The sequence below is a fragment of the Neoarius graeffei genome, chromosome 22 (genome assembly GCF_027579695.1).
Source record: "Neoarius graeffei isolate fNeoGra1 chromosome 22, fNeoGra1.pri, whole genome shotgun sequence".
Classification (NCBI taxonomy): Eukaryota; Metazoa; Chordata; class Actinopteri; order Siluriformes; family Ariidae; genus Neoarius; species Neoarius graeffei.
In genome coordinates this window covers 23,801,162-23,826,302 of record NC_083590.1, presented here as the reverse complement: position 1 = coordinate 23,826,302, position 25,141 = coordinate 23,801,162, and the positions used below count along the sequence as shown (strand labels likewise).

Genomic DNA, 25,141 nt, shown 5'->3' with positions numbered 1-25,141 from the left:
TTAACGTATGTGTGGAGAGCGAGTGAACTTGAGTGCCTGTTTGGAGAACATTCTGAGCGTTGTCCATTGTTGTCCAGGATTTGATAACTGCTGCTGTTGCAATACATGTCATGCAATAGGCGTGTGTGCGTAAAGTTATAGTAAACCGCCCCTCGCCTTTTTTTTTTGAGTCACCGGACCCACCCACCTCCTGCGTTCCGGGACCTCCCACTTCACAAATTAAGCACTGCTTCTGCCCAAATTTGCATAATTGCATAAAAGCAGTTTCCACACGAATCGCTTCTTCTCCTTCAATACTTTACCAATTTTGATTCTTTCTGGCTTGAAGGTCGGGGGACCTAGGGTGCATATAACTTCTACCCAGATTTGCTAAATTAGAATTATTAATGAAGTTATGGACTAATTAAGCCTTAATGAGCAGTTCAACAAAAATCACTTCTCGGTCAATTCCTTGCAATTTTGGATTCTTTCTGGTAAATAGGTCAGTATTCCTAGCGTGGATATAGTGTCTATATATAGCTTGTACAGTGGTGCTTGAAAGTTTGTGAACCCTTTAGAATTTTCCATATTCCTGCATAAATACGACCTAAAACATCATCAGATTTTCACACAAGTCCTAGAAGTAGATAAAGAGAACCCAGTTAAACAAATGAGACAAAAATATTATACTTGGTCATTTATTTATTGAGGAAAATGATCCAATATTACATATCTGTGAGTGGTAAAAGTATGTGAACCTTTGCTTTCAGTATCTGGTGTGACCCCCTTGTGCAGCAATAACTGCAACTAAACGTTTGCGGTAACTGTTGATCAGTCCTGCACACCGGCTTGGAGGAATTTTAGCCCATTCCTCCGTACAGAACAGTTTCAACTCTGGGATGTTGGTGGGTTTCCTCATATGAACTGCTCGCTTCAGGTCCTTCCACAACATTCCCATTGGATTAAGGTCAGGACTTTGACTTGGCCATTCCAAAACATTAACTTTATTCTTCTTTAACCATTCTTTGGTAGAACGACTTGTGTGCTTTGGGTCGTTGTCTTGCTGCATGACCCACCTCCTCTTGAGATTCAGTTCATGGACAGATGTCCTGACATTTTCCTTTAGAATTTGCTGGTATAATTCAGAATTCATTGTTCCATCAATGATGGCAAGCCGTCCTGGCCCAGATGCAGCAAAACAGGCCCAAACCATGATACTACCACCACCATGTTTCACAGATGGGATAAGGTTCTTATGCTGGAATGCAGTGTTTTCCTTTCTTTCCAAAAGTTCTATTTTGGTCTCATCCATCCACAAAACATTTTTCCAATAGCCTTCTGGCTTGTCCACATGAACGTTAGCAAACTGCAGACGAGCAGCAATGTTCTTTTTGGAGAGCAGTGGCTTTCTCCTTGCAGCCCTGCCATGCACACCATTGTTGTTCAGTGTTCTCCTGATGGTGGACTCATGAACATTAACATTAGCCAATGTGAGAGAGGCCTTCAGTTGCTTAGAAGTTACCCTGGGGTCCTTTGTGACCTTGCCAACTATTACACGCCTTGCTCTTGAAGTGATCTTTGTTGGTCGACCACTCCTGGGGAGGGTAACAATGGTCTTGAATTTTCTCTATTTGTACACAGTCTGTCTGACTGTGCATTGGTGGAATCCAAACTCTTTAGAGATGCTTTTGTAACCTTTTCCAGGCTGATGAGCATCAACAACGCTTTTTCTGAGGTCCTCAGAAATCTCCTTTGTTCGTGCCATGATACACTTCCACAAACGCGTGTTGTGAAGATCAGACTTTGATAGATCCCTGTTCTTTAAATAAAACAGGGTGCCCACTCACACCTGATTGTCATCCCATTGATTGAAAACACCTGACTCTAATTTCACCTTCAATTTAACTGCTAATCCTAGAGGTTCACATACTTTTGCCACTCACAGATATGTAATATTGGATCATTTTCCTCAATAAATAAATGACCAAGTATAATATTTTTGTCTCATTTGTTTAACTGGGTTCTCTTTATCTACTTTTAGAGCTTGTGTGAAAATCTGATGATGTTTTAGGTCATATTTATGCAGAAATATAGAAAATTCTAAAGGGTTCACAAACTTTCAAGCACCACTGTATGTACAGTAGTGTATATAGCTTGCAACATATATTGCGCAAGGTGGCCCATTTTAGATCGTTCTTTCTGGACTAGACGGAGCCGGAGTAAGCTATACCGTCATTGACGCTCTTATTATGCTAGCTCACATTTCAGAGATAAGAAATCTAGCTGGGCGGCACGGTGGTGTAGTGGTTAGCGCTGTCGCCTCACAGCAAGAAGGTCCTGGGTTCGAGCCCTGGGGCCGGCGAGGGCCTTTCTGTGTGGAGTTTGCATGTTCTCCCCGTGTCCGCGTGGGTTTCCTCCGGGTGCTCCGTTTTCCCCCACAGTCCAAAGACATGCAGGTTAGGTTAACTGGTGACTCTAAATTGACCGTAGGTGTGAATGTGAGTGTGAATGGTTGTCTGTGTCTATGTGTCAGCCCTGTGATGACCTGGCGACTTGTCCAGGGTGAACCCCGCCTTTCGCCCGTAGTCAGCTGGGATAGGCGCCAGCTTGCCTGCGACCCTGTAGAAGGATAAAGCGGCTAGAGATAATGAGATGAGATGAGAAATCTAGCTGTTGTGAGTTAACCTCAGTTAACTTGCTTTCTTTGGTGAAAGAGGAACTCATTTTCCTTCAGTGTGTGATTTGAGTCGGACGAGTTGTTCCGGATGAGTTTGAAGAGTTTAATACTTTTCTACTTTGGCATGACTGAAGAATTTGAAGCAATAATTACAAGAGGAAATTTTATTTAGATGAGAAATTGGGTATTTTATTACCTTTGCTGACGGAGGCATTAAACGGATGGGAGAAAAAAAAAACATCCATAGATGATGGGATCAGACATTGATGTTTGAATTGTGACCAACAAGAGGAATATTTGCTTTATTTATATTATTAAACAGGAAATGTGGACAAAATTTGCTATATCAGGAAAACGGTGATGCCAAATTTCTCCGTTTGCCTTAATTGAGTGCAATGTCTCCTGACGCTTTGTGCCTTCCACAGCGAATCGTTTTAATTCAAACAAAGCGAACAGTTCCGCACTAAAAGCAGGCCCTTTGTTTTGACTCCAATGATTTCCTGATTTATCTGTGCATTTAGCTGAAATTAAAAGCATCAGGAGAAAGAGACAGCGAGAGGGAGGGGGACCTGCGTCGAAGCACGACTGCCAGATCAGACATTGTTAAGTACAGAGGAGTCTGTTGCTGGAGGGCATCGCTGATTCAATTAGCGTGATTGCACCAATCAAACAAAATCAAGCTTCCAGCCTGTGTAATCAGGCGGCATTCATGGTTGGTAGTGTTTTTAGACATGCATGCTTTGTTATGTGCATTAAAATGCAAGTCTTTGTCCCTGAGACCAAATGAGAACACACGCCCGCTCCATCATGAGCCCGGCTCAAGGCCAAGGACCGCGGCTCATTCCTCTCTGAACACAGTGATCAATGCCGCTGTTAGGCCACAATTATCATGTGAATGAGATATTGATTTTTTTTCCCTCAACATCACATTTAAGATGAATTTAACAATGGCTATTGTCAGACATAGATCACACAGTGGTGATAGAAACCATGATGCTATCCAAATCAATGTTTTTTATTACACATCTCTCTGTATTTCTCTCTCTCTCTCACTTTCTCTCTCTTTCTTTCTCTCTGTTATATTGTATTATTAAATAAATCTCTTGAATGTATCTCACAGTCGAGCGCTTCATGGAATACTTCAGCAGTAAAATATTTCATTTGTTTGTACCGCACCACATGGCGAATCAGATCGACTCGGAGGTAAGACGTGAAATATGCACAGGATACTCTGATATCTTTCTCTTGATCTTTCAGTGCGACCCCGGGGAAGCCACTAAATTGCTCTACGACTTGCTCTACACGGAGCCTATAAAAATCGTACTGATGCCCGGCTGTAGCTCAGTGTCCACGCTGGTGGCTGAGGCGGCTCGTATGTGGAACCTCATAGTGGTGAGTATCCCAGAGTCCATTTATTTCAGCGCTTTGGTTTGTGGGTTCAGATCACAAAACCGACAGAAAGTCACTACTGGGCCTTTAGCTCTCGGATGATATGTTCTTCCTTACTTCTAAGTCAGTTGAGATCAAAATGTCCTCCAAATTATTAGAAATGTTTTAAATGATCAGACATTCCAAGTGACATAGATTGCAGTTGGGCCTGTTCTAATAACACAATCAACTTTTCTGTGGAGAATTTTGTGGAAAATAACAGGAATAAACAATTAACCCAGGTGGGGGAAAGGTGGAGTTACAGTGGTGCTTGAAAGTTTGTGAACCCTTTAGAATTTTCTATATTTCTGCATAAATATGATCTAAAACATCATCAGATTTTCACACAAGTCCTAAAAGTAGATAAAGAGAACCCTGTTAAACAAATGAGACAAAAATATTATACTCAGTCATTTATTTATTGAGGAAAATGATCCAATATTACGTATCTATAAGTGGCAAAAGTATGTGAACCTTTGCTTTCAGTATCTGGTGTGACCCCCTTGTGCAGCAATAACTGCAACTAAACGTTTGCGGTAACTGTTGATCAGTCCTGCACACCGGCTTGGAGGAATTTTAGCCCATTCCTCCGTACAGAACAGCTTCAACTCTGGGATGTTGGTGGATTTCCTCACATGAACTGCTCGCTTCAGGTCCTTCCACAACATTTCCATTGGATTAAGGTCAGGACTTTGACTTGGCCATTCCAAAACATTAACTTTATTCTTCTTTAACCATTCTTTGGTAGAATGACTTGTGTGCTTTGGGTCGTTGTCTTGCTGCATGACCCACCTTCTCTTGAGATTCAGTTCATGGACAGATGTCCTGACATTTTCCTTTAGAATTCGCTGGTATAATTCAGAATTCATTGTTCCATTCATGATGGCAAGCCGTCCTGGCCCAGATGCAGCAAAACAGGCCCAAACCATGATACTACCACCACCATGTTTCACAGATGGGATAAGGTTCTTATGCTGGAATGCAGTGTTTTCCTTTCTCCAAACATAACGCTTCTTATTTAAACCAAAATGTTCTATTTTGGTCTCATCCGTCCACAAAACATTTTTCCAATAGCCTTCTGGCTTGTCCACGTGATCTTTAGCAAACTGCAGACGAGCAGCAATGTTCTTTTGGGAAAGCAGTGGCTTTCTCCTTGCAACCCTGCCATGCATGCCATTGTTGTTCAGTGTTCTCCTGATGGTGGACTCGTGAACATTAGCCAATGTGAGAGAGGCCTTCAGTTGCTTAGAAGTTACCCTGGGGTCCTTTGTGACCTCACTGACTATTACACGCCTTTCTCTTGGAGTGATCTTTGTTGGTCACCCACTCCTGGGGAGGGCAACAATGGTCTTGAATTTCCTCCATTTGTACACAATCTGTCTGACTGTGGATTGGTGGAGTCCAAACTCTTTAGAGATGGTTTTGTAACCTTTTCCAGCCTGATGAGCATCAACAACGCTTTTTCTGAGGTCCTCAGAAATCTCCTTTGTTCGTGCCATGATACACTTCCACAAACATGTGTTGTGAAGATCAGACTTTGATAGATCCCTGTTCTTTAAATAAAACAGGGTGCCCACTCACACCTGATTGTCATCCCATTGACTGAAAACACCTGACTCTAATTTCACCTTCAAATTAACTGCTAATCCTAGAGGTTCACATACTTTTGCCACTCACAGATATGTAATATTGGATCATTTTCCTCAATAAATAAATGACCAAGTATAATATTTTTGTCTCATTTGTTTAACTGGGTTCTCTTTATCTACCTTTAGGACTTGTGTGAAAATCTGATGATGTTTTAGGTCATATTTATGCAGAAATATAGAAAATTCTAAAGGGTTCACAAACTTTCAAGCACCACTGTAATTATTCATGATCTACTTAGTTTTTTTTTTTGCCCACAAGCTGTTTATGTAACCAATTTAATAATAATAATAATAATAATAATAATAATAATAATAATAATAATACACTAATAATAATAATAATTATTATTATTATTATTATTATTATTATTATTATAGGAAGGGTGGCATGGTGGTGTAGTGGTTAGCACTGTCACGTCACAGCAAGAAGGTTCTGAGTTCAAGCCCAGCGGCCGATGAGGGCCTTTCTGTGTGGAGTTTGCATGTTCTCCCCGTGTCTGCGTGGGTTTCCTCCGGGTGCTCCGGTTTCCCCCACAGTCCAAAGACATGCAGGTTAGGTTAACTGGTGACTCTAAATTGACCGTAGGTGTGAATGTGAGTGTGAATGGTTGTCTGTGTCTATGTGTCAGCCCTGTGATGACCTGGCGACTTGTCCAGGGTGTACCCCGCCTCTCGCCCGTAGTCAGCTGGGATAGGCTCCAGCTTGCCTGCAACCCTGTACAGGATAAGCGGCTACAGATAATGGATGGATAATAGGAAATTACGATCATTGCTGTTGGGACAAAAAATACATCCAGATCATATTTTCAATTTAAATTCTTTTGGAAATTGTCAGAAATAATAAATAATAAAATAATAAAACACCAGACTACAAATTTGATGAATGCAAATTTGCAAATACTTTTTTTTTAATTTTTACTTTAATGGCTCTTTCAGTTGAATTAACTTTAAAAGAATGAGAGGAAGTGAGCGTGGCTCAGTGCTCGCAGAGGGGAACTGCTCACACACTCACTTTACCACTCTACACTCGGAAATACATTTTTTGTCAGTGCAAATCTTGGCTCTTTGCACTCATGAACACAGTAGCAGTAGTTTTTATCTATCTATCTGTCTGTCTGTCTATCTGTCTGTCTGTCTGTTTTTGTTTGTTTGTTTGTTTGTTTGTTTGTTTGTATTCACATAAACTAATGGTTATGGCCAAGACAAGACCATACTTGCCAACTTTTCAAAACTCTCATGGGGGAGAAAAGTGCTTAAACGACATTTTCAATTGGACGAGGGTATGATGTGCGGTTGAAATGATAAAAACAGTGGATCCCAATTAATTGCAAACCATTTGAAATTTATACAATTAAAGTGTTTTTGAATTGTTGATTTTGTTCTATCAATTACTCTAGGCTATGGGATTCATGTATCAGGCCTGAGAGAGCTCAGAGTGAAAAATCTGAAATAATACTCTTGTCTTGAATTTTAATATAATAAGAAAGAAAGGGAAGTCTTAAATCAGATTTTTAGCTGAAAAATCTCATGCCTGAATATTGTATCCATTCAGAGACCCACAGAAAATAACAAGTGATGCTTTAGAAGAATATTTATAATTTCTTAAAATAGTCACAGTGAATGAAAGTATTATTGGATTGCATCAAATGTTTTCCTTCTGTAAGCTCATGTAAAAATGCAGAGAACTATAATATCATATATAAATTAAATTAGATTTTAATAAGATTTAACCAAAATAGTAACAACTCAATTAAATAAATACTGCACTGTCTTAGTACTACTGAAATGCATCTCTCTCACTAAACACTTTCCAACAGAATTTTTAAAAAGCACTAGAAATCCTATCCAAATCCTATCGGAATGCATCGAAGAATTTGCTCATTTGCAAACTTTGACTGAAAGTTTTCAAACAAAATTTAAAAATGGTGCTATAAATACTACAAAATATACTCCGCAAAGAAATTCACTCGAATGCAAAATTTTAGTCCGACCAAAATACACTCACTAGTAATCTTTCACTTAAAACCTCAAAACTCTATCAAAATCAATCACTTTCCAGATAATTCACTTGTAAACTTTCACTTAAAACTTTCAAGCATAAATTCAAAATAGCACTAAGACACGACCGCACTATTCAAATACGCTCACCAAACACATTCTCTGTCATGCAAAATTTCACTAAACACTTTAGAAGTTGTACAGTTTGTTTCTGAAACGGTACGGAAGACCAGTTTAATTTCACACTCAAATGTCCATTATATTCTGATTTAAAGTATCTTTACCTTAAAATGTGTAACTGGCTGGTCGAACATTTGCTTATCCATGGAAATTCATTCTCCCATGCAACCTGGTATTTGCATTCATGTTTTTGCCGTGTGGTATTGGGTTTAGTGGCCATGATGAATGACTGCTTGTAAAAAATGTGGGACAGCCTGGGTGAATCCTACATTACGGAAGTGACTGTCGTTCTGTTTGTTGATTGGTTAAAAATCAGTTGACGTCAGCAGTGTTTCTCATACGATTCTGATTGGACATAATCGGGAGTATTTTTAACTTGGCGGTAGGGATTTCCCAAAACCGGGAGATTATCCAGTTTTTAACCAATACGATTGGGAGGCGGGAGACGGAGGCTAAAATCGGGAGCCTCCCGCCGAAATCGGGAGGGTTGGCAAGTATGCAAGACCATACATAGATTACTTTTTGTATCGGCCAAGTATGATATCTGTCTACAACCCAACCCAGCGTAATAGCTGCATTTCTTAAATAATCTCATCTTTGCTCGATGCAATAAATATCGTATTAACTTAGAATATCACATCGTCCAACATGCTTAAAGTTACGTTCATGTCTGCGAATATTAGTTTCTTACTCTGATTTGCATGAAAAAATTAATGATTAGTGAATATCAGTGAATAATAACCGAGACGAAGTAGAGGTTATTATTCACCAATATTCACCGAGCCTGAGGTGGATAATTGTTTTAGTATAAATACACACGATTATTAAATAAAAAAAAAATCGTATTAAAAAATTATTTATTTCAAACTTCAAAAGCAGCATGCAAATGTAATAAAGGTGCGGCACAGACTTGTGTCACTTATCTACACTGAGTCACATAAAATACTTTGTTTTGAAATCGATGAAATAAATCACATTTCTACCTTACCTCTGAATAGTTTTAGACCAAACTTCGTAGCATCTTTAGTGCTTTTAGGAACAGCATTTTCTTTCATCATGTGTAATTCTTCCTCACTTACGGTGACAAAGTGATTGGCCGCCATTTTTCCGAGTCACTCGAGGTGATTATTTCTCAACCAAACAGCGTGTACGATTTCCTATAATCACCTCCGTATTTATATATATCTCATCTCATCTCATTATCTCTAGCCGCTTTATCCTGTTCCACAGGGTCGCAGGCAAGCTGGAGCCTATCCCAGCTGACTACGGGCGAAAGGCGGGGTACACCCTGGACAAGTCGCCAGGTCATCACAGGGCTGACACATAGACACAGACAACCATTCACACTCACATTCACACCTACGCTCAATTTAGAGTCACCAGTTAACCTAACCTGCATGTCTTTGGACTGTGGGGGAAACCGGAGCACCCGGAGGAAACCCACGCGGACACGGGGAGAACATGCAAACTCTGCACAGAAAGGCCCTCGCCGGCCACGGTGCTCGAACCCGGACCTTCTTGCTGTGAGGCAACAGTGCTAACCACTACACCACAGTGCCGCCTATTTATTTATATATATATATATATATATATATATATATCAGTGCTGTCAAAAATGTCGCGTTATTAACGCGTTAACTTGACTCAATTTTAACGGCGATAATTTTTTTATCGCGAGATTAACGCTCTGTGACATGATGTAGGTTTTTCATAAGCTTTTGAAACTGCCAGGAACTTGGAACATAGACTTTGCTTAGAAAAACGATAGCAGCTAGCCACGCCCCGCACAGCCAGAGTCCTCTGCCCTCCTCCCTCAAAGAACCAGCGCGGGCAGGGCGCGCTAGTAGAGATGGGATTTATGGCTCTTTGATGGGATCCGCATCTTTGTGATCCGTTCTTTGAAAAGAGCCGTTCAAAAGACTGGCTCATTTGGCTCTTTTTAAATATTTATTCAGTTTTAAGAAGACAGCGTCTAGAGAAGCCAGATCCCTCTGAACTGTAAACTCAATGCTATCCCAGAAATCCTTCCTGTAATATGCAAATTTGGCCGCCTCTGATTGGACAGCGCGACGCATCAACAGGCAGAAAGTGTAAAAGTACAAAATGTGTTAAGTGAGCTGAAACAGTAAAGATCAGATTCAATGCAATATTTATCAACGAACAACTTAAACTTAATATAATAGTGTACTTTATATTATAATCAAGCATGTCAAGCCTACCGTCACTATGTAACCTGTCTCTCTGATAGACTAACTCAAGCAGTAGATCACTTCACTCATGGTTCTCTTGTTAGTCTCGGGACAAAGAGCCCCGGTGCTCAGCTTAGGTTTCAGTTTGCAGTGGCTGTGTCAAGACGTGTTATGCTTTGCAATAAGAAAAACATTGGTACAAAACAAGCCCATTCACTTTTTTTATGCTGATAAGAGAATTACAATGGTTTTTCGTGTGACAAAAATGTGCGATTAAATTGCAATTAATAGCGAGTTAACTATGACAGTCGTGACATTAATCGCGACTAAATATTTTAATCGCTTGACAGCACTAATATATATATATATATATATATATATATATATATATATATATATATATATATATATAAACCAGCAGCAAATTAATTATTACCATCATTGGGGGCTGTTACCATAGATACTTGCTGATCTATCACCAAGCTCAGACCTAATTTCAATCATTTGTTTCATTAATTCATTCATCTTCCTCTGATATAATTTTAATATTTCAGTATTACGATGGACATTATATTCTCATCAACTTCCTCCGTTTCCATATTTCACACACGTACTGTACTGTAATTGTGCAATATTTATTATAAGCTGGTCATGTGTAATATCAGTACGGAAGACGCGAGAGGCCCTTCATATAATCTTTTTTTATTCACCTTGTTATCCCAAGATAACGACATAATTAATTCAGGATCTCAAGAAAACAACACAACTAATTCGAGATCTCGAGAAAACGAAACCGTTATTCCCAGATAACGACATAATTAATTCAGGATCTCGAGAAAACAACACAACTAATTCGAGATCTCGAGAAAACAAAACCGTTATTTCGAGATCTCGAAAAAACAAAACAATTATTTCATGATCTCAGCTGGATCGCTGTATCTCCGTCGGTAGAGACGAAGCCGGGCCAGTCTTCTGCGGAGTTGCCGCGGACTAATTTTGAAATTATCCCTTATTAAAAGACTTAATGCAATCTCTCCCTGTGTCAACCCCTGATCAGAATATTGCCTTATTAGGTGATCGATTATTCCAGACATTCTAATGACCAAAGTTGCGTCTATACAGAATGAGAAATAGCCCCAAAGTCAGCATATCACAAGTCTCTTGGCGCACCTGAATGAACCATTTCTCAGCTGTTTACTCGAGATCATGAAATAATTGTTTTGTTTTCTCGAGATCTCGAAATAACGGTTTTGTTTTCTCGAGATCTCGAATTAGTTGTGTTGTTTTCTCGAGATCCTGAATTAATTATGTCGTTATCTCATGATAACAAGGTGAATTAAAAAAAGGATTATATGAAGGGCCTGTCTCGGCTTCCGTATATCAGGGAACTTTCAGACCTGCTTGGTTTTTTTTTTTCCAGGAAAAAATGCTTTTTTGCAGAGCACCCTTTATGCTGATATGGGAAGAAATGAATTAGACTTTATTATTATCAGTAATCCAGATTAAATAACAATAGTTTGAAATAAAGATTGTTGATTAGGAGGCTGTTCATTTTTGCTGTATGAAGGCATGTTAACCCTTTGATGCAAAACATGGGTCAAAAGTGACCCGGCTGAGTTTTTATCTTCTATATCTTTGCAATAAATTAATTCCATCATTCAGTATTCAAGGTATTCCTCAATTAACTTGTTTTTGATCATCATACATCCTTATTTTATTTTTTCCTTTCTTACTTTTTGAATAAAAACCCTTTTTGCATCACTACCCTTCTAATGCACAACATGGGTCAAAAACGACCTGCATTCATTTTCCAGGTTATTTCATGTATGGCTGAGTGTTTCTATGATAGACTTTTGAAATAAATTCATTTTGTCATTTACTTTTCCAAGTATGCAGTAAATATCATGTTTTTGTTTAGCACAAATCATCATTTTTATTTTTCCTTTCTTAAGTTATGAACAAGCACAGCTTTTGTAATTCTACATCAAGTTTACACACATGGGTCAGAAACGACCCGCATGCATTTACTCCAGCGTTTGGTGGGAACTGTGAATTGTGCTTGTGTCAGACATTTCACAGCTCAGCACAGCGTCCTTTGCCCATCTAATACATGATTGTACTGTCGCTTTCCTTTTTGTACTTTTCACTTTCGCTTTCCTTTTTCCGTTTTTTTCTCTCTTTTTTTTCGGAAGAACACCGAGACCGGAAGCTTTCTTTTTCTCTCCTCCTGTGTAAAGACCACAAGCGGAGGCCATCCACATTGGATCTGCTTTAATATCAACAGATCTTCGATTAAGGTACATGAATCTTTTCATCATGGCACACCTTCAGCCTGTTCAGTGTGCTGAGTGCAGGATGTTTAGTCATTCTTCCTCCGTCGCTAGCGATAGCTTTATTAGCTTTATTTGTGATAAGTGCAGATTAGTTAGCTCTCTGACGGAGAAGATTACAGTGTTAGAAGCGCGTGTCCAGGCTTTAGAGAAGGTCAGTGAGAATGAGAACAGTGTAGTTTCTGTAGGGGAAAGTCTGGATGCCCTAGGTGGAGTTAGCAATCCCCCAACTCCGGCATTAGAGCCCTTACAGCGGGGTGAATGGGTGACGGCTCGGTGGCATAAGCATAGAGCCAAAGCTACCGCTGAGGCTCGCCCATGGGAGCACCACTCCTCTCCGCGTCACGTGTCGAACAGGTTTGCTCTCCTTAGTGATGCACCCGCTGAGAAACCTGAAAGAGCTCTGGTTATAGGGGACTACTCAGGTGTATACCGGGAGCCAGGGTGCCGGACATAGCAGGTAATCTTAGAGTCCTAGGCAAGCACAGGTTCTCAAAGATAGTTATCCATGCAGGAGCTAATGATATATGCCTTTGTCAGTCTGAGGTTACTAAGAGTAACTTTGTAGAGGTGTTTAAATTAGCGAAGGCAATGTCCGATGCTGTAGTATGCTCTGGCCCCATCCCAATGCGGCGTGGCGATGTAGCTTACAGCAAGTTATGGTCGCTGAACTGCTGGCTGTCCAGGTGGTGCTCTGAAAACAGTGTGGGCTTTATAGATAATTGGGCTAATTTTGAGGGCACTGCTGGCCTGTTAGGGTGGGACGGTATCCATCCCACTCGGGAAGGTGCTGCTCTCATTTCCTGCAGCATAGGTCATAGTCTCAGAACAGGCCTAGTTAATTCCTGACAATCCAGAGCCAAGGCCAGGGAGCAGACGAACAGGCTAAACCGAATGTCTGCTAGCTGCACAGAGTCGTCACTCAGGGTCCACTACATCGAGACTGTGTCTGTTCCCCGAGCTCAACAAAAAGGTAGAAATTTTCAGAGAGTTTGTTCCAGTAACCTAATCAATATAAAATTAGATCATACTGACTGTACAGCTGCTGCCAGCACCTTTGATCTAAAGGTGGGGCTATTAAATATTAGATCTCTTACATCTAAAGCGCTAATGGTTAATGAACTCATTACTGATCAGGAGTTTAATGTACTTTGTTTAACTGAAACATGGATTAAGCCAAATGAATATATAGCATTAAATGAAGCGAGTCCTCCTGGATACAGTTATATACACCAGCCTCGTCTAACTGGCAGAGGAGGAGGCGTTGCGGTTATTTATAATGATTATCTAGGTGTAACACAAAAACCTGGTTATAAATTTAATACATTTGAAGTTCTTCATACTCATATAATGTATGTAGCCTCGAAAAATAAGTCTACCCAGTTAATTCCATTGCTTATTATTTACAGGCCCCCGGGGCCATATTCTGAGTTTCTTTCTGAATTTGCAGATTTTATCTCAGATCTGGCTATTTCCTTAGACAAAGCTTTAGTTGTCAGAGATTTTAATATTCACTTCGATAACCCAGAAGACCCTTTAAAAACAGCGTTTGTGTCCATTTTAGATTCAGTAGGGATTAATCAAAATGTCATAGGACCGACCCATAATGGTGGTCACACCCTCGATCTAATACTAACATTCAGGTTAAACGTAGAAAATATAGTCATACTTCCACAGTCTGAAGTTATCTCAGATCATTATCTTATCTCATTCAAACTATGTCTGAGTAATAATATATGCACCTCACCACGCTACTGTATTAAATGTACATTCACGTCAACTACTGCACAGTGCTTTATAAATGATCTCCCAGAGTTATCAACTTTGATTGGGTCACTGTCAGCCCCCGCAGAACTTGATCAGGCAACTGAATGCTTAGAGTCAACATTCCGCCATACTTTAGATAATGTAGCTCCTCTAAAAAGGAAAATCGTCAGAGAGAAAAAAATAGCACCCTGGTATAATGATGACACTTGCACATTAAAACAGACCACTCGAAAATTGGAACGTAAATGGCGTCAAACAAAATTGGTAGTGTTCAAATTAGCGTGGAAGGAGAGCTTCCTGAAGTATAGAAAAGCTCTTAGTGCTGCTAGATCAACATATCTCTCCTCCCTAATAGAAGATAACAAAAATAATCCTAGATTCCTATTTAATATTGTAGCAAAATTAACCAGGAATAAGTCCACTATAGACACATGCACACCTGCAGTATATAATAGTAACTATTTCATGAATTTTTTTAATGACAAAATTGAGAATATCCGACAAAAAATTCAAACTACTAATTTAAGGTCAGACAATGAAAGTGACCTTGTAGTTAACCATATAACTGTATCAGATCATCAATTAGAATGTTTTACTCCCCTTAAAGAAACTGAATTACTTTCATTAATCTCGGCATCAAAAGTCTCAACTTGTGTACTAGAGCCCTTACCTGCACGTCTATTCAAACAGATAATACCTGAAGTAATTGAACCACTTCTAAAAATAATAAATTCTTCTCTTACGATTGGCTATGTACCCAAATCCTTTAAACTAGCAGTTATCAAACCCCTGATTAAAAAACTTGACCTTGATCCCTGTCAATGTCCAATTATAGGCCAATATCAAACCTCCCCTTTATCTCCAAGATCCTTGAAAAAGCTGTGGCACAGCAGTTATGCTCATATTTACATAGGAATAACATCCATGAAATGTATCAGTCAGGATTTAGACCTAATCACAGCACAGAAGCAGCTCTGGTTAAAGTAGTAAATGACCTACTGTTGGCTTCTGATCAGGGCTGTGTCTCGCTGCTTGTGTTGCTTGACCTTAGTGCAGCATTTGATACCATTGATCATTCCATTCTTCTGGATAGACTAGAAAATGTTGTGGGAGTTAAGGGAACGGCCCTCTCCTGGCTCAGGTCTTATTTAACTGATCGTTATCAGTATGTTGATATAAATGGTGATATTTCTAGATGTACTGAGGTAAGTTTGGTGTTCCACAAGGTTCTGTCTTGGGTCCACTGCTTTTTTCTCTATATATGTTACCTCTGGGTGATATTATTCGTAAACATTGTATTAGTTTCCACTGTTATGCTGATGACGCACAGTTGTATGTTTCTGCAAAACCTGATGAGAGGCACCAGCTTTATAGAATTGAGGAATGTGTGAAGGACATTAGACACTGGATGCTTATTAATTTCCTTCTGCTTAACTCTGACAAGACTGAAGGACTTGTACTAGGACCACATACAGCTAGAAGTAAGTTTTCTGATTACACAGTGACTCTGGATGGCTTTTCTGTTTCTTCATGTGCAGCAGTAAAAGACCTCGGAGTGATTATTGACCCCAGTCTTTCATTCGAAACTCACATTGATAACATTACCCGGATAGCTTTCTTTCATCTCAGAAATATTGCTAAGATAAGAAATTTAATGTCATTACATGACGCGGAAAAACTAGTTCATGCTTTCGTTACCTCCAGGTTGGATTATTGTAATGCCTTACTGTCTGGATGTTCCAATAAGTGCATAAACAAGCTCCAGTTAGTTCAAAATGCAGCAGCAAGAGTCCTTACTAGAACTAGAAAATATGACCACATCACCCCTGTCTTATCCACACTGCATTGGCTCCCAATCACATTTCGTATTGATTATAAAATACTACTATTGACCTTTAAAGCACTAAATGGTCTCGCACCACAGTACCTGAGTGAACTTCTGGTCCTCTATGACCCGCCACGCCTACTTAGATCAAAAGGTGCAGGCTATCTGCTGGTACCTCGTATAGTGAAGGCTACATCAGGGGGTAGAGCCTTTTCTTACAAAGCTCCACAGTTATGGAACAGCCTTCCAAGTAATGTTCGGGAATCAGACACATTCTCAGCATTTAAGTCTAGGCTGAAAACATATCTGTTTAGTCAAGCCTTTTGTTAATGGTGTTTATGAGGTAAAGGTGTAGATCTGGAGGGTCCTCAGACAGGGGGCAGAGCCTTTTCTTACAAAGCTCCACAGTTATGGAACAGCCTTCCAAGTAATGTTCGGGAATCAGACACAGTCTCAGCATTTAAGTCTAGGCTGAAAACATATCTGTTTAGTCAAGCCTTTTGTTAATGATGTTTATGAGGTAAAGGTGTAGATCTGGAGGGTCCTCAGACATAGAGTGTTTTGGTAAACTGGGATGTATGGATGCTGTCAGTCCCCACTCGCTTGCTCACTCGAGTTTGTTGACGGTGTAGTGGCTGGCTGCTTTATGTCCCGGGGCTCCCTCATGCCTGTGTTACCTTCTGGCTCTCCCCTTTTAGTTATGCTGTCATAGTTAGTTGCCGGAGTCCCTGCTTGTACTCAGTGCAATATGTATACTGTTCTTACTTATTCAGGTGACATTGGGCATACCTAACAACCTGTGTTTTCTTTCCCTCTCTCTCTCTCTCTCTCTCTTCTCCCCTCCCCCCAAATCTGTCCCTCTGAGTTACATGGAGTCAACAGGAAATCTTTTGGTGGAGAGGGTGGAGACCTCGACTGGCTATCGTAGCCTGCAGGGAATCGGCCGTCAGACATTCTGTCACATGTCCCAGACCCGGTGAAATGTAACTGAATTGTCTTGGCCAGCCCTAAGGGTCCCATCTGCATCCCATCATTGCTGAGGAGTGTGCTCCCATCACCCAATCAAGCATCCAGCCAGAGCAGGTCATGATATTTTTTAACCATATTAACATGCCATTGTTGTGTATTATGCCTGATGTCAAGACTCTCGTCTCTGCGAGCCTACCACACAGATTTAATACTTGTGTCATTTTTAGGGCATACCTAACAACCTGTGTTTTCTCTCTTTCCCTCCCCCCCCCAGTCTGTCCCTCTGAGTTACATGTTGGTCCTGGGATTGAGATGCTGACCTCTTCTGCCCCTCGGACCTGCTTGATCCATCCTGGTGCCCTGTGTCTGGTTGGAGTTTTATCGCATCGCTCCTGTGGAGGACGGCCCCATGAGGACAGTTGAGGGTTATACCTGGAGGACGCTCTGGACTCTTACAGTAATGCTTTTATGGCTGAGGACTACAGTTGACTTGCTAACTTTAGGACTGCAGTTGTCATGAACAGTTTTGCACTCAAGTTTCCATCAATGAAGAGTTTATAACATCAATGAAACTGACTTCATGTTAAAACTGTTAATGTTATAGTCATGCTGTCTGTTGTTGCCCAAATGAGGATGGGTTCCCTTTTGAGTCTGGTTCCTCTCGAGGTTTCTTCCTCATGTCGTCTGAGGGAGTTTTTCCTTGCCACCGTCGCCACAGGCTTGCTCATTGGGGATAGATTAGGGATAAAATTAGCTCATGTTTTAAGTCGTTCAAATTCTGTAAAGCTGCTTTGCGACAATGTTTATTGTTAAAAGCGCTATACAAATAAACTTGACTTGACTTGACATGTAAGTAATGGTTTTCAATTGTTCTAACATTACCTTAGAAAAAAAATTGATTATGTTTAGGTTACCTTGAGAGTGAGTAGATTACTTGTCAGAAAGTTACAAGTAATTACTATTAGCTACCTAGCTGTTGACATATTCTACTTTAGTTAGCTAATTTTATTGTAGTTGGCTTAGCTAACTACATAGTTAATAAATAAATAACTGGCCCCATTCACTGCTAAAGTAATTACTTGAAACAAATTATTATTATAGTATTAAGACATTTAATTTTAAATCACACTTGGATGACCCATGTGTAGTAATATAAAAAGTATTTTTCTTCATAAAGTCGGAAAGAAAAAATTAAATTAATGATTTGTGGTAATTAAAAACAAGATATTTAAAGAATACTTGGAATATTCAATCATAAAATAAATTGATTTCAAAAGATAGAGCAAAGAAAAACTCAGTCAGCATGAAATAACCTGGAAAATGAATGCGGGTCATTTTTGACCCATGTTGTGCATGAGAAGGGGTGTGCATACGGTATGTTTTGCATCAAAGGGTTAAAGTAGTTGTAGGACGTCATCATCACATACTGTGTGAATGTCCCCAAAATGGACAAATTGTTATTTTTAGATTTTTAGCGAGTTGAATTACTGGCAATAAAACTGTATATAATAATATTTTCATTTCTATACTGTATTTGCTCACCAACATGACCAATTTCTCCACCTGTACTTTGTCTGAGCAGACTCAAAATACAGATTTTGATGAATTAACATAAAATTAGAGAACTTGACATGAAGATAGCACTGAAAGAACGACGCTCATAGAAAATAAAGTACTTTACTGTACCTTTAGGGGTACAATGGCTTGTCACTGGCGCAGTTCCCTCGAAAGTACTTATCTGTACCCTTTATATACTTCTTGGGAACATACATATACCTTTTTGGCCCTAAAAAGGTACACACAGTTACCCTGAGGTCCAATAATGAGCCCTCAGGGGTACATTCATGTAAATTGTACTTTGGGGGACAGAAATGGACTCCTACTGTACCCCTGTTTCTGACAGCGTATGGTAACGAGAAACAATAGACGAGATACATGAACAGAAACCTGGAAAAATATACACAGAGAACCAGCGAGCGAACAGTGGAGGAGAAAACGAAACCTATACAATTACAAAAACACGTTGGAGACTCAGAACACACAGCGTTATCTGCTCTGGGAACCATGATAAGTGCTGAGAGGAGTATTTTGTGGCATTATCTGCTTTTCTCACTCTGTTTTTCCGCCCCAAATTTTGTGGTCGTTGGTCAGGAGTCAAAAACCACTTCATGTCATTTATGTCACGGCATGAGCTGATGAACTAATGAGGAAAAAAAAAACAGCAGAAAGCACACCTGTCAAGGAGAAGGACGATAATTTTTGTCCATTTTTTTTCAAACCAGGATGGTGTCATACCCTCAAATCGAGCATCAGATCGACTCCTGGAAAGCAGAGGCATCTCTTCAGGCGTCTCTGTGTTTTATCTGAGGTTCATGGTCGGGTTAACCGAGTCTGAGTCTCCCAGAGGATATAAATCCCCTTATCCTATCTTCTTATCAGATAAGTGTAATGAATCCATGGGATGGCTCAATCGAGTGGCCATGCTACAAACAGATCTCATAATTCCTTCAGCGTGTCTAGACTCCTTCGCCGATTCTGAACATTCTGACCACAGTAAGCAAAAATTGTTGGTGTTTTCAGGTATAAAACTAGAATCTAGCATCTGGGCCATTTCCTGACCTTTCCAGCTGGTTCCTTCTGTTACAGATTCACCCTCTTCATTTTTAATGTTTAGCTCTATTTCTATATCTGACATCACCATCACCACATGTGACCTACATAACCCTGTACTGGCCAAAACTGCTCGCTCTAGTGCTCTGCTTCATGCTCGAAATATTTCAATTCAGGACCACTATGTCCACAGAAATGTTAGAAAACACTGGGAAAACACCCACCGATACGCTATACGGACAAAAAGTATCTCCACTCTTCTGGGAAGGCTTTTCATTAGATTTTGGGGCGTGGCTGTCGGGATTTTTTTTTTCTGAAGAAGAAGCCTTTATTTGGTCACATGTACACTCAGGGGTGGCATGGTGGTGTAGTGGTTAGCGCTGTTGCCTCACAGCAAGAAGGTCCGGGTTCGAGCCCCGTGGCCGGCGAGGGCCTTTCTGTGCGGAGTTTGCATGTTCTCCCCGTGTCCACATGGGTTTCCTCCGGGTACTCCGGTTTCCCCCACAGTCCAAAGACATGCAGGTTAGGTTAACTGGTGACTCTAAATTGAGCGTAGGTGTGAATGTGAGTGTGAATGGTTGTCTGTGTCTATGTGTCAGCCCTGTGATGACCTGGCGACTTGTCCAGGGTGTACCCCGCCTTTCGCCCGTAGTCAGCTGGGATAGGCTCCAGCTTGCCTGCGACCCTGTAGAACAGGATAAAGCGACTAGAGATAATGAGATGAGATGTACACTCAGGTACAGCGAAATTCCTTCTCTGCAGTTAACCCGTCTGAAGCAGTGAACACACTGGGGGTTGGGTACCTTGCTCAAGGGCACTTCAGCCTTTGAAGGAAAGGAAAGTGCTGCTCATTCACTCAACTCCCCTCACATTTTTCCCGCCGGTCCCAGGAATCAAACTGGCGACCCTTTGGGCCCAAGGCCATGGATATGTCATCATTCAGCTACAAGAGCATTAGTGAGATCAGGTACTGATGTTGGGTGAGGAGTAATGCCTGGGGTGCAGTCAGTGTTCCAGTTCATCCTCAAGGTGTTAAAGGAGAACTGAAGGCAATTTTTTTTATTATCAAAATTCTATTTCATTTTATTAAATATCGGAATGCATTTTTGATCGCTATTTTGTCGCTGCTGTAGCAAGTTATGAGTGTTTGAAATATGCTCTGTAATATATCAGTCCATATGTCAAAGCGATGGCCGTAAACGAGATTCGTTGAGACCTGTGCGAGACATCGTAGGACGGAAGTAAAACGTACAGCGGAAATCAAAGTCACCAACATCTGCCAATGTTGCCAAAAGACGCGCACGCCCTCTTTCGAATGCTGACGTAATCAAGCCGGAAGTTTTGTTTGTTTTGATATCAATCAGGAACGTTTGAAAAAAGCAGGCAGTAATCGTCATTTAAACTCGTTTTTGTGCAATGTTTCGTTTGGAAAACAGTTTTCAAAATGGCGGCGCTGACACCTGGCTGACACTTCACGTTTCGAAGTCTCGCACAAGTCTCGTGAAGATCGTGCGGATAAGCGACGCCTGCCGTGGACCAAACGAACTAAATTCAACATGGCTCAAAACCGAATCGGCTGATAAGTATAATATTTAATTGCAATTAGTTGCCAATACGAGTCACGATATAAGGTTACTAAAACTGAAAACGTAATTGAATAAAACGTTAATTAAGAAATAAAGCAAGTTTAAAAATGACTTCAGTTCCCCTTTAAGGTTTGAGTTCAGTGCAGGATACCATGTCTTCATGGAGCGTGCTTTGTGCACAGGAGCATTGTCATGCTGGAACAAGTCATGCTTGAACCTCTTCGATCCATCCATCCATTATCTGTAGCTGCTTATCCTGTGCAGGGTCGCAGGCAAGCTAGAGCCTATCCCAGCTGACTACGGGTGAAAGGCGGGGTACACCCTGGACAAGTCGCCAGGTCATCACAGGGCTGACACATAGAGACAAACAACCATTCACACTCACATTCACACCTACGGTCAATTTAGAGCCACCAATTAGCCGAACCTGCATGTCTTTGGACTGTGGAGGAAACCCACGAGGACAACATGCAAACTCCACACAGAAAGGCCCCCATCGGCCCCTGTGCTCAAACCCAGAACCTTCTTGCTGTAAGGTGACAGTGCTAACCACTGCACCACCTCTTAGACTTAGTGGAAGAACCCCGTCTCTCAATAAGAATTCACTGAAATGCTAACAAGGTAGCAGCGTTAGCAATAAAAACCATAAAAGCCTCTAAAGTAACAGGATGAGATCAAATGAGTTCATTGAGTCAAAGCACAAAGTCAAACCTCTGTAGCCAACTTTAATTAGAAAGCTCTAATCCTACACTTCATTTCCTTCTTGTTTACACTCCCCCCTCCTGTTCATTTCTTTTCTCAGGTTTTACGATGAACATTAAAGCCGAGTCTTTAGTGTGCTCACGGTGCACTCTTTGATGGGTCTGCACTTTCCTCTCCTCTTCATGGTTTTTTTTCCCCCTGTGCCACAGCTCTCGTACGGCTCCAGCTCTCCGGCTCTGTCCAACCGTCAGCGCTTCCCCACGTTCTTCCGCACACACCCGTCTGCCACGCTGCACAACCCCACACGCGTGCAGCTCTTCCAGAAGTGGAAGTGGACCAAGATCGCCACCATCCAGCAGACCACCGAGGTCTTCACTTCCGTGAGTCACGTGGATTTCTTCCTGTCGTTACTGTGGAGCGCACAGACTGTATCAGTGTCTACAGCTGCACAGTGAGGCAGAATATAATCAATCATCTGGAGCACAAACTTCTTATCGACACCTTTCAAAGCTGTAAAGAATAAACAACACGGCTAAAGAAATAAAACCTGCACTCTTTCTTTCTTTCCTCACTTCTGGACTTGATATTCCATCCATCCATCCATCCATCCATCTCCCTCCATCTCTCTGTCATAAACCTGTCCAATATCACTTCACTTCTGACTTTACCATTAATTTCCTTTTAATTTTCTTCTTTTCTTTTGTCTTCTTATCTCTTTTATTCCCCTCTCTCATTCTCTCCCTCCATCTTTCTACCTCTCCTTATCTGTTGACTGCTCTTCTTCCTTTCTTATTGCTTCCACTTCTTATTCTTTCTCCCTCTCTACCACCATCTCACTCCTCTTTCTCACTCTTCACCTCCACCTCTCTCTTCCTTCCTCTCTCCCTCTTCCTCCCCTTTTCTTTTCTCCTTTTCCTAATTCCCTTCTTTCTTCTCCCTGCTTCTGTTTTTCTTGCTTCTCTCTTCTTTCTTCCTTTGCTGTCTTATTCGTCTTCTTTTTCCATCCCTCCTTTTACACTTTCTCACTCTTTCTCTCCCAATGTCGATTTTTCTACCTTTCTCTCATTCTTTATCCCTCCTGTTTTTCACTCCTCCTTTCTCCAATTCCAACTTTCTTTCTTTTTCTCTTTTATGTCCCCTCTTTATTTTTTCCTCTTTGATGTCCTCCTTCCTTCCCTTTCTCCTGTTTTCCTTTTTCATTTTCCAAATGTCACTGGACCCCCACCTTCCTTTCACCTTTCTTCCCATCTTCTTCCTCCCTCTCTCTCTCCCACTGTTGCTCTTTCTGCTTTTCTCTCATTCTTTATCCATCCCTCCTGTTTTTCACTCTGTCCTTCTCCAATTCTTTCTTTCTTATTTATTTTCTTTCTTTCTTTCTTTCTTTCTTTATTTATTTATTTATTTATTTATTTATTTATTTATTTTTTATGTCCCTTCTTCCTCTTTGCTGTCCTCCTTCCTTCCCTCTCTCCTATTTTCCTTTTCCAAATGTCACTGGACCCCACCAACCTTTCACCTTTCTTCCCACGTTCTTCCTCTGTCTCTCTTACACTTTCTCACTCTTTCTTTCCCACTGTCGATCTTTCTGCCTTTCTCATTCTTTATCCATCCCTCCTGTTTTTCACTCCTTCCTTCTCCAATTCCAACTTTCTTTCTTTTGTCCCTTCTTCCTCTTTACTGTCCACCTTCCTTCCCTCTCTCCTCTTTTCCTTTTTCCTTTTCCAAATGTCACTGGACCCCAACCTTCCTTTTGCCTTTCTTCCCATCTTCCTCCTCTCTCTCTCATTCTCTCTCTTTCCCACTGTCGAGCTTTCTGTTTTTTTCTCATTCTTTATCCACCCTTCTTGTTTTCACTTCATCCTTCTCCAATTCTTTCTTTCTTTCTTTCTTTCTTTCTTTCTTTCTTTCTTTCTTTCTTTCTTTCTTTCTTTCTTTCTTTCTTTCTTTCTTTCTTTCTTTCTTCCTCTTTGCTGTCCACCTTCCTTCCCTCTCTCCTATTTTCCTTCCTCATTTTCCAAATGTCACTGGACCCCCATCTTCCTTTTGCCATTCTTCCCATCTTCTTCCTCCTCTCTCTCTCTCTCTCTCTCTCTCTCTTTCTCACTCTTGCACTTTCTCACTCTTTCTCTCCCACTGTTGATCTTTCTGCCTTTCTCATTCTTTATCCATCCCTCCCTGTTTTTCACTCCTTCCTTCTCCAATTCCAACTTTTTTCTTGCTTTCTCTCTTTTATGTCCCTTCTTCCTCTTTGCTGTCCTCCTTCCTTCCCTCTCTCCTATTTTCCTTCCTCATTTTCCAAATGTCACTGGACCCCCACTAACCTTTCACCTTTCTTCCCATCTCCCCACCCCCTAGACGTTGGATGATTTGGAGCAGAGAGTGAAGGAGGCCAGAATCGAGATCAGCGTGAGGCAGAGTTTCCTCACCGACCCTGCTGTAGCTGTCAAGAACCTGAAGGTGCCTTCACTTCTCCTTTCCTGCTCCTCTGTTTCTCCCCCACACAACACCTACACACAGTGTAAAAGCACACCACATAAACACACACCACACACAAGTACACAAATGGACATACAAGCCCTCGAAGTTAGATGAGCGCGAAACTGATTTATATTTTCTTACATATTTAGCAGACACTTCTATCAAAAGTCGAAGGTTAAAGGTCACACTGAAGATATTTTGTATGATATTATGTAAACATAAAATCCAAAGTGTGGTGCACGCGCATAGAAACACCCACATGGAAATAATAGTCAGGAGGGGGATCTCCTGACTTTTTTTTTTCCTTTCATTCCCTCCTCTTGTTTTCTTAATGTTACCCCATTCCTTGTATGTCTTTGTGGCGCTCCGCTTCGCTGTTGTTGTTTTTTCCTTTTCCAGTCCAGTCTCTGATCCTTGTCTGTGTGTGCATGTACACACACATACACACACACACACACGAGAGCACAGATGCAGTAAAGCAGGACTACCTTGTCATGATCAAAGTAATCATCCGTGTTCCCGGAGAAGTACCACAGGGTGTGTTCAGATATCTGTGGTTTTTTATTTGGGAGAGAAAATTGTATAAATTGGAACATGGGTCTGATCTTATTCTCTCTCCAGCCTCTTCAGGGAGTCTCCTGTCTGTCTCTCTGTGCGTCCACATGATGGCAGCTTGTTCAGCTGACCTAGTTTTGGTACAGGAGATTAATTGGCTATCATTTGAGATACCATGGTAACCTGGAATATAGCGCAACTATAATAGGGACGTGAAGG

At 40.9% G+C, this 25,141-nt stretch overlaps 1 protein-coding gene across 1 annotated transcript in view; it reads left to right on the top strand.

The window, feature by feature from the left end:
* The window catches only part of gabbr1b (gamma-aminobutyric acid (GABA) B receptor, 1b), a 134,190-nt gene that overhangs the window by 25,074 nt on the left and 83,975 nt on the right, over window positions 1-25,141 (top strand). The window contains exons 2-4 of the mRNA XM_060904042.1: window positions 3,914-4,048; window positions 22,099-22,269; window positions 24,245-24,346. Coding sequence (XP_060760025.1) covers window positions 3,914-4,048; window positions 22,099-22,269; window positions 24,245-24,346 — 408 coding nt within the window. The remainder of the gene's footprint in view (window positions 1-3,913; window positions 4,049-22,098; window positions 22,270-24,244; window positions 24,347-25,141) is intronic.